This window comes from Pinus tabuliformis, chromosome 8 (assembly GCF_031772625.1).
Source record: "Pinus tabuliformis cultivar Carrire ecotype Pingquan chromosome 8, CPIR1, whole genome shotgun sequence".
In the NCBI taxonomy this organism is placed as follows: Eukaryota; Viridiplantae; Streptophyta; class Pinopsida; order Pinales; family Pinaceae; genus Pinus; species Pinus tabuliformis.
This window is the reverse complement of record NC_142294.1, coordinates 1,900,918,923-1,900,928,943: the sequence shown is the minus strand read 5'-3', so window position 1 is coordinate 1,900,928,943 and position 10,021 is coordinate 1,900,918,923. Positions and strand designations below refer to the sequence as shown.

Below are 10,021 nucleotides of genomic sequence, written 5' to 3'. Positions count from 1 at the left end.
TCAAACAGAATATGTAGCCCACATTCTGTCCAAATACGATTTCCAGGCTCTAGATTCATAAACCAAAGAAATTTTCCGGTCCAAAGGAGGCTCAGAAATTTGCCGATCCAAAGGAGGCTCTTTGAAAATGCTTCGATTGACCTTGTAAGAATGTTGATATACATTTGTTATTGCATTAAAAATGGCTGATTCGAACATGTGAATCCTCACTTTGGGGGTCATCATGTCTCTTACATATGCAAATGGCAACTGATCCTGAGGATCAAAGAAATCTAATTCATTGAATAACAGGCAAGAAAATAGCTTCATTGAAAGGGTGTGCTTTCTCAATATCAGTGCAGTATCAGCCACATCTGTAATGCCAACAACAACCCACAAAATCAAAAAATCATTTACAGAGAGAACCAACCTCAAAACAAATCTCAGATGCTATCCCACTAAAACTTCACCATAATTGAGCAAAGTTGAGTTCTCATACCACTTCTTGACGGAAGGATTTCAGAGCTCCAAGGTTGCAAGCCATTGGCACAGTACCTGTCCATTTGATACCTCACAGCTTCTTTGCTCCAATTTCTCCATATGACTTTAAAAACGGCTTCCTCCATGGTATGAGTATTGTAGGGATGCTTTCAGATAGCAATATCAACGTTGTGAGTTCCATGGAGATTTTCCAAAATTTACAAAAGATCAAGAACAAGTTGTAGCTTGGCATCCTTCCAAATGTTGTAAACACAGTTTGAGAAAAGCCTGTGGGAAAGATAATTGGGTATGCGGCCATTCATTACAGATTCCTTGTATGGAAACTCCCTGACCAAAACAATGTTCCAAATTCCAATTCTATGAGACTCATTGGGCTTGATCTGGTATCTGGCAAGAAGTGTGAGAGTTGCATTGTCCATAAACATGAAGAAACAAATGTTTTCTATTGTGATTTTCTTAACATTCTTGGGTTTATTAATCTTTCACAGGCTCCAAATATAGTTGAAATTACCACACCCCCCTTGCACTGTTCCATGACCTTCTTGTCTTCTTCAGACACAAGGAACCCTCGGGTACGATAATTGGCAAAACCACAAGGAAAATCAATCCCTTCAGAATAATTGAAATACCTTTTTCCTTCCTTCACATCCAGATTTCCACTGAAGGTCACTAGACCTGAAGTTGAATTGGGATTTTCAGTTCCTTTCATGTACGGTAGCTGAGGTCAAGAACAAGTTGTAGCTCGGCATCCTTCCAAATGTTGTAAACACAGTTTGAGAAAGCCTGTGGGAAATATAATTGGGTATGCGGCCATTCATTACAGATTCCTTGTATGGAAACTCCCTGACCAAAACAATGTGCCAAATTCCAATTCTATGAGACTCATTGGGCTTGATATGGTATCTGGCAAGAAGTGTGAGAGTTGCATTGTCCATAAACATGAAGAAACAAATGTTTTCTATTGTGATTTTCTTAACATTCTTGGGTTTATTAATCTTTCATAGGATCCAAATATAGTTGAAATTACCACACCCCCCTTGCATTGTTCCATGACCTTCTTGTCTTCTTCAGACACAAGGAACCCTCGGGTACGGTAATTGGCAAAACCACAAGGCAAATCAATCCCTTCATAATAATTGAAATGCCTTTTTCTTTCCTTCACATCCAGATTTCCACTGAAGGTCACTGGACCTGAAGTTGAATTGGGGTTTTCAGTGCCTTTCATGTACGATAGCCGAAACATATGAGTAATACCACCTAAGTCACAACCTTGGACCCTGATTTGTTCAAGCGAGGAATATAGGGCCGATTCTAAATCCCTTTTCACTCGACCATTAGATTTAGTGGTTTTAATCGTACAAACCAAAGCTTCGAGTGAACTTCAAAAGAGACTATAACCAGCATTTTGTGAATGCATTATTTTTTATGGGGGAAATCGAAGGAAACAACTACAAGTATCCATTCTTTCAGAGTAGGTCAACGCAAGAAGTGTCATTAGTTTCAGGATAATTTATGCATTAACACAATTTCATGTAAATTTGTTATGGGATAGAATAGATGTTCCTAAACTGCAGGAGACATGATCATCTAAATACTCAGCAATATTTTGTGCCTATATCTCAAGTTAATCTAAGAATGTTGCCATGAAAAACTATGTGGAATGCTACCTCTATCTGAGGAGAGGTAATATTTTATTTGGCTGAGGGCCCAAACATCGATTGGGAGGGATGCCCTCGCCACCTTCAAACCATACTATTAAAACTACTAGAAATTGGATATGGAAATTGAAGCTGACACTCAGTGGAATTAGCTGGCATAGTTAGATCACAAATCCCTGGCCAAATTGTCAATGTATCCCTAGGATGATTATGAAATGTCAAACCTTCAATGAAAAAGAAAGCTGAATTCTCAGTCCGTTCTAACTTCTACCAGACGCCTCTTCTTACTGTATGAAATACCAAGATTCATCTCTTATGATATTCAAAGCGTCAAGATGTTTCTTCACAATAGCTACTATCATTGCATCAGGGAAATAAAAATTGGACACTGTAATGCATACATAATAAAACAAAATCTTTGTTCCAAATCAGGGAAATGCTAGTTTTAGAAAGTAAAATATATGTTGATATGACCAAATGGTGGCAAAATGCCTCACAACGTTCCTCATGATGTGATACCAAAATTCTCTTCAATGCATCTCTCTTATCTATGACTCTTCAATGTGCCTCATCCCTCAATCAATTGTGACAACTAAATACACCTTGGTCCTCCTCACACTAGATTCACAATGTTGCTTTACTTACACAATGACGCATAATACAACATGATGTGAAATGCCAAATAATACCTAACAAATGTGTATTCTCCATGATGAAGTAGCTAATTTATAGATAAAAACTTACACTTTAAAACTGTTTTATAGTTTTTTGGAAGCATCATGAAATTGACACTGAAACAGTGAGAAAACATCATCAAGAATGCAAAAATTTAGGGCCCACGGACTTGAAAGCTTGTAGGTGATTATGTCAGATTGAGAAAGCTTGAATTGGAAACTCAATTTAAAATGTTACCAAATTCCATTCCTGGGTCTCAAAGCTCGCAAGTTCTCTATCCTTCATGATGGAGTAGCAATAATATTCGTTCTTCATGATGGAGTAGCTATTTTATAGATAAAAATTAAAACTTATAAAATTGTTTTTTAATTTTTTTTGGAACCATCATGAAATTGACATTGAAACAGTGAGAACACATTATCAAGAATGCAAAAATTTAGGGGCCATGAACTTGAAAGCTTGTGGGTGATTCCCGTCAGTTTGTATTGGAAACTCCATTTAAAAATGTTACCAAATTCCATTCTTGGGTCTTGAAGCTCCCAAGTTCCGTGCTCTAGTTTTTAAGGACATTTAATATCCTCATGGCTTATATTACTATTCCCTGAAGAAGGAATCTTCCATAATAATCCTATATGCGTGTACGCATTCGTTTGAAAATATTACTATTCCCTGAAGAAGGAATCTTCCATAATAATTCTCTATGCATGTACGCATTCATTTGAAACTTTGATGTTCAATCATGTTTCCCTTGTAAAATGTTACCAAATACCAAATTCCATTCTTGGGTCTTGAAGCTCCCGAGTTTTGTGCTTTAATTTTTAAGGACATTTAATATCCTCATGGCTTATATTACGATTCCTTGAAGAAGGAATCTTCCATAATAATCCTCTATGCATGTACACATTCGTTTGGAACTTTGATATTCAATCATGTTTCCCACACAAACGTAGACCATTTTTTTCCAATCTTATCTAAAGAGGTCACAATTTTGTTTGAATGACAAATTCCAAAATTTGACTGTGGGAGTGTTTAAATTTCTTTTGGATGGCGGAAATGGATTTAGCATCCATCATGAATGCCTCGGTACCCAAAATACTGAAGCTTGACCACTGTAATTAACATTTTCAAAAAAATCAGCTAGATTTTTTCAAAATCATGCTGGAATTTTTATTATTATCATCATGGATCCAACAATTTTTCATGGATTTTCAAATATGGAATGACGATCATGATGTTGTTGACAATCTCGTATCGTTTCTTTCACCTCTTCCATTACAATATAATAGTATTTTCTAAGAACACCATAAATAGGTAGCATATGGAAAAATTACATCTCAAAAAATAATGTACAAAAACATGTTCACATATACAAAAACAACAACATGGATAATCGATAACCTTTACAAGACATTACTATTATTTACCAAATTTCCATATTCGAATACACATAACTAATCATTTCAAGTATAACTCATTATCATCCACCCTAGCTTCCAACAATGTCCATTCACATGTTGCTATTTTTCCACACACTACTGTTATTTACAAAATATTCATATTCAAAATACACATAACTAATACTTTCAACTCTAACTCATTATCATCCACACTTGTTTTCAACAATGTCCATTCACATGTCTCTATTCTCTCCCCTCTATACATGTCCCTATTCTTCCCCACTCTATGCCTTACGGCGTTTCCTTTGCAACATAAGGTGCAAATGCTAGTTACGCCGTAAGGCGTTTCCCTTTGAGATGAATTGCCCCAGCCGCCTTGGTGTTCTATTGTCGACCGTGGATCTGTGATGTTAGACGATTGAACGAATTTTGATCGTTGATCGAAAACTGAAATAAGAAAACGGGAGAAAAGGGGCAGGTAAAGCGGTTCGGTATGACTCTGAGTCCCTTCATTGTGCGCGAGTTCGCATAGCACTTGCTCTTAAACGTATCGATGAACAGTTCGCGGAAGAGAATCTCAGAGCTAAGAGCGAGCTGCTGCTGAAATCGAACCCTGTTCACAAGAATTCCCAAAGATCCATATGACCGAGCCATTGCTCGTTTCTGGGCTGCCTTTGTAGATGATAAGGTAATTTAGTTCATTCTTAGTAATCGCCTGCATTCGTATCTCATCGATCCTTTCCTTATCTGCTATTTTCCTTATTTTTCTATTCAATAACTAATATACTCCTGGTTTTAATGTGTGCCCCTCAGTTCTATCCATAACTGGGTTCCAGTGGCATTTCTTGGATGAATTTGTATGCCTCTTCTATTCGTCCAGCACGACCTAGAAGATCCACTATGCATGCATAGTGCTCAACCTCAGGAGTGATATCATAATCTTCACTCATGCTCTTGAAATATAGCCATCCTTCCTCGACGAGGCCTGCATGGCTACACGCAGACAGAAGCGAAATAAAGGTAATACTGTCTGGCCTCAACCCTGCTTCATCCTCCTGCATTCGAAAAAAATATTTTATGGCTTCCTCCCCACGCCCATTAAAATAAAGGTAATACTGTCTGGCCTCAACCCTGCTTCATCCTCCTGCATTCGAAAAAAATATTTTATGGCTTCCTCCCCACGCCCATTAATTCCCTGCCCTGCAATTACTGTATTCCACGACACCAAATCTCTCACTGGCATTTCATCGAAGACTTTGCACGCAGTTTCTATACTCCCACATTTAGCATACATGTCTATGAGGGCATTTCCCACCAAAACATCAGCCTCTATTTCACTCTTAATTACATACCCCATGAATCTCCTTCCCCTGTCGCACAACTCCCAAGTATCCGCAGGCCGGGAGCAGAGCCGTAATGGTGATCCAATTAGGCTCCACGGCATCACTCTGCATTCCACGAAACAATTCTAGGGCCTCTTCAGGATACCCATTTTGAGAATAACCAGAAATCATAGAATTCCAAGAGACGGCATTTCTATGAGAGATTGTGTCAAACACTTGGCGTGCAATGTCTAATCTGCTGCATTGAGAATACATGACCACAAGGGCATTCTCTACAGCCACATCATGCTTCACTCCATTAAGTCGAATTATGTGATTATGAATCTGTTTGCCCTGTTGCAGAGCTGATAAGGCAGCACAGGCCTTAAGTACACAGGAAAATGTGAAATTATCAGGCTGTATAGCAGCACATTGCATTTGAGAATAGAGTTGAATTGCTTCCTGGAACAGCTCATTCTTCACATACCCGCTTATCATTGCAGTCCATGTAATCGAAAGTTAAAAATATTATTTTTCTATTCAATAACCAATATACTCCTGGTTTTAATGTGTGCCCCTCAGTTCTATCCATGTCTGCGAGGAGTTTTCGCTGGCCATGGCGAGCAGCTACAAAAAGCAGTGGAAGATAGCGTTACAAACTTTCTTTTGATAGGAAGCGCTGCGAACCAACCAGTGCTTCTCAGGAAAACCGTATTTTGGAGGGGATCAGATCGGCTTGCTTGACATCGCATTGGGTGGTTTGTCAGCGATTATCAAAGTCCTCGAGAAGGCTACCGATAGCGTTTTATAGATCCAGAGAAAATGCCATTGCTGAGTGCATGGATGGATCGATTCTGTAAATTCGATGGACTGAAAGAAGTGATGCTTGATTTTGCCGATTTTGCTTGTATGAAGTTGGCTTATGCCTGTGGAAGTAACCATATAAAGCTTGATCTGGTCAGGAACTCTGCACCCTGCAGAATCCATTCAAAAGGAAAAATTAATCAAATACTCACCTGCTCTGACCTGAATACAATGCTTCCTGCACTTCTGGGAAGGCTCATAAGCTGCACACATCCCTCCAATCTCTGAGCTACTTCACAACCAGCTACCACTGCTCCTAGATTGCACCCAGAAATCCTAATTTCCATTACGTTGCCAGTAGCATTTCCACTCTCCTCACCCATCGTGCTCATCTAGCAACCATTGGTAAGTAATTTGCTAAACCAAAATCTGGAAAAGTTATTTTGCCTTTTAAATTTGATTTTTTAAAATTATGTTGTTCTTAGTAAGAATGTTCCTCTTGTTATTTATTTACAGGTTCGTGTTTCCGCAGTTCTTACCAATGGCCCTTATATGCTCAATCTTGATTGTGACCATTATATAAACAACAGCAGGGCCCTTCGTGAGGCAATGTGTTTTATGATGGATCCTACTCTTGGGAAGAAAGTCTGTTATGTTCAGTTCCCTCAAAGGTTTGATGGCATTGACAGAAATGATCGATATGCTAATCACAATACAGTCTTTTTTGATGTGAGTGTTGATCAAATTGCATTGTTACAGACTTGCATTTGCGTATGCTGCTTTATGCGCTTTTGAAACTAAAATATTGTACTGGATTGTTTGCAGATCAATTTGAAGGGTTTGGATGGGATACAGGGGCCTGTTTATGTGGGCACAGGGTGCGTTTTCAACAGGCAAGCCCTCTATGGTTATGAGCCTCCTCACAAAGGTAAGATCCATTTTTCAAGCTGTTGTGGACCTAGAAAGAAGAGCAGAAAATCAAACAAGAAGTACAACGACACAAAAAAATTAGACAGGCCAACTGATTCAACTGTCCCCATATTCAGTAGTCTGGAAGACATAGAAGGAGGTGTGGAAGGTAAATGCCAATTTCTAAACAGTTTCTTAAGCTACTAGATGCCACATTTTTATATTGCCTCTGCCTTACATATTTCACTGTTTGCTAACTATACACAGGATTTGATGATGAAAAATCCCCGCTGGTGTTCCAAAAAAGCTTGGAGAAAAAATTTGGTCAATCCCTTGTCTTTGTGGCATCCACTCAAATGGAGAATAGCGGCGTGCCACAATCTGCAACTCCTGCTGATTTATTAAAAGAAGCAATCCATGTAATCAGCTGTGGTTATGAAGACAAGTCAGATTGGGGAAAAGAGGTAAAACCATAACCACCAATTTGCGAATAATAGTGCCTATATTTGGTTCTTTGGGCCTAGCATAACTGAGATTTAATTTTTTAATGGATTGGGATTTTGTATCTTGTGCAGATTGGTTGGATATATGGTTCTGTGACAGAAGATATTTTGACTCGCTTTAAAATGCACTCTCGTGGTTGGCGATCAATATACTGTATGCCTCCTCGCCCTGCATTCAAGGGATCTGCTCCAATTAATCTTTCTGATCGTCTGAACCAAGTTCTGCGATGGGCTTTGGGCTCTGTGGAAATTCTTCTTAGCAGGCATTTTCCAATTTGGTATGGTTATACTGGAAGGCTCAAATGGTTGGAGAGGCTGGCATATATAAACACCACTGTTTATCCTATCACTTCTATTCCTCTGCTTGCATATTGTACATTGCCGGCAATATGTCTTCTTACTGGGAAATTCATTATTCCCGAGGTAGATTTTTAGCCTCTACTCACTATCTGGTTAAAACTGGTCTTTTAACAGACGTTGGATTGTTCTGACCCTTCTAACTTTCATTTGTTGATTTGCAGATTAGCACTCTTGCAAGTTTATGGTTCATTTCATTATTTTTATCCATTTTTGCTACTGGCATACTAGAAATGCGATGGAGCGGGGTTGGCATTGATGAATGGTGGAGGAATGAGCAGTTCTGGGTGATTGGAGGTGTGTCTGCTCATCTCTTTGCAGTCATTCAAGGATTACTAAAGGTCCTTGCTGGCGTTGACACAAACTTCACTGTTACCTCAAAAGCTTCAGATGAAGGTGGTGATTTTGCAGAGTTGTATATGATCAAATGGACTGCTCTCCTTATCCCCCCAACCACTTTGCTTATAATTAACATTGTAGGTGTGGTGGCGGGCATCTCATATGCTATCAGTACCGGTTATAGATCATGGGGTCCCCTGTTTGGGAAACTCTTTTTTGCTTTTTGGGTGATTGTTCACCTTTATCCTTTCCTCAAGGGTTTGATGGGTCGCCAGAACCGCACTCCAACTATTGTTATTGTTTGGTCAATTCTTCTGGCATCTATTTTCTCTTTGTTATGGGTTCGTATAGATCCCTTCACAACCAGGATCAAAGGACCAGACCTACAACAGTGTGGCATCAATTGCTAAGTGGCTCAAACATCCATTTGCTGGTCAACCATGTCTATTCCAAAATTAATTTGTGATTCGGAAAGGCTTCTCTGACATCGAAGATCTATACCGCTCAGAGGGCTTGAGCATTCTATTACAGCTTTTTCAGGATTTGATAATTCTCTTACCTAATTTGATGGGATGCTGTTGGCATGTAGATGCAGTGTTCTTGATATTTCTCGTCATTTGTTCTCTAGGGCATTTTTCTTGGCACTTGTGATCCTTCATTTTGGTGATAAGTCATCAAGTAAGATCCACTGAAAAGACGCTGGTAACTGATGGCATTGTGATATTGAAGACAGTTGTTTGTGTACTGTGCTGATTCTGCCGAACATGGCACAATTGCAAGCTATAGTTAAGAAATTTTGACTGTAGTGTGATTCCGTATCTGAAGATAATCTGACCTCCTGTGACAACGCCCAAGAGGGTTTGTGTAATATATTCATCATAAAAAGTGTGTAGTAGTGTAGTAGTTCTCGTAGCATTGATGGTCTGTTTTCTGTAAGATTCTTTGTAACGATATAATATTTTATTCTTAGTTTACTCTTTTGAACTATTATCTCACTACATGCAATGACACGGCTGTTACTTGTAAATAATTGATGACTTTTAACTGATGCCAATCTTACTATGTTCATATTTGTGGTTAAAGGAGCTGAAGCTCTTTCATCATGTACCCTGATGGATTCTAGATTTCTATGAAGTTATTGTTCAACGGATCTTGCTACACGGCCGGTCATGAACTTATAAAACTCCTGCCATCTTTACATTTATAATAGGAAGGAGGTTGAATTGCGTTCATTCAGAAGATGAATGTCTATACTGTGCTGGGATGTTTTGTTGGATGTCTCAGCCCCTGCTATGGAGGGACGTCTTTTTATCATAAAACTAAGCGTTTTTATCATTTTTACTAAGTGATCATTTTCGGTCTGTTAATTTTCTTATAAATCATAATTCTCTTCCTTGTTATTAGGGGAATTCTTCTGGTAAAAAATGAGTCTCCCAATAAAAAAAAGTAATATCAAAATCAACTTTAAAAGAATCAGCCAGATTCAAGATGATAATGTCATTCTTCGAGGTAAACATTTTGGGAGGGGAAACCAATGAGTTCCTGCAAGTGACATTTGAATAATGTCACGAAAAGAG

General features: G+C 38.7%; 2 protein-coding genes and 1 pseudogene across 2 annotated transcripts; 1 reads left to right on the top strand and 2 right to left on the bottom strand.

Moving 5' to 3' along the window:
• On the bottom strand, positions 1–1,705 carry LOC149244012 (alkaline ceramidase TOD1-like). Its single transcript, XM_089371377.1, has 4 exons — positions 1,508–1,705; positions 992–1,198; positions 479–626; positions 1–353 (listed from the first exon to the last, which is right to left on the bottom strand). Exons 1-4 carry the CDS (start codon positions 1,703–1,705, stop codon positions 1–3), a joined length of 906 nt encoding a protein of 301 aa, XP_089227503.1.
• A 3,845-nt stretch (positions 1,706–5,550) lies between these two features.
• On the bottom strand, positions 5,551–6,030 carry LOC149244011 (pentatricopeptide repeat-containing protein At3g12770 pseudogene; annotated as a pseudogene).
• Positions 6,031–6,267: 237 nt separating this feature from the next.
• LOC149244010 (putative cellulose synthase A catalytic subunit 2 [UDP-forming]) lies at positions 6,268–9,442 on the top strand. The gene is made up of 6 exons (XM_089374700.1): positions 6,268–6,741; positions 6,853–7,065; positions 7,162–7,414; positions 7,513–7,709; positions 7,821–8,171; positions 8,270–9,442. The coding sequence occupies exons 2-6, from the start codon at positions 6,889–6,891 to the stop codon at positions 8,852–8,854; spliced, it is 1,563 nt and encodes a 520-aa protein (XP_089230826.1). The 5' UTR covers positions 6,268–6,741; positions 6,853–6,888; the 3' UTR covers positions 8,855–9,442.
• The last annotated feature ends 579 nt before the right edge of the window (positions 9,443–10,021 follow it).

Coding starts and splice junctions, on each gene's coding strand:
- LOC149244012 (XM_089371377.1), bottom strand. CDS start 1,705: ATGAAAGGCACTGAAAACCCCAATTCAACTTCAGGTCCAGTGACCTTC. Junction 627..991: donor AACAGTGCAAGGGGGGTGTG/GTAATTTCAACT, acceptor GCTATCTGAAAG/CATCCCTACAATACTCATAC. Junction 354..478: donor AATCCTTCCGTCAAGAAGTG/GTATGAGAACTC, acceptor TTGGCATTACAG/ATGTGGCTGATACTGCACTG.
- LOC149244010 (XM_089374700.1), top strand. CDS start 6,889: ATGCTCAATCTTGATTGTGACCATTATATAAACAACAGCAGGGCCCTT. Junction 7,415..7,512: donor CATAGAAGGAGGTGTGGAAG/GTAAATGCCAAT, acceptor AACTATACACAG/GATTTGATGATGAAAAATCC. Junction 7,710..7,820: donor AGTCAGATTGGGGAAAAGAG/GTAAAACCATAA, acceptor TATCTTGTGCAG/ATTGGTTGGATATATGGTTC.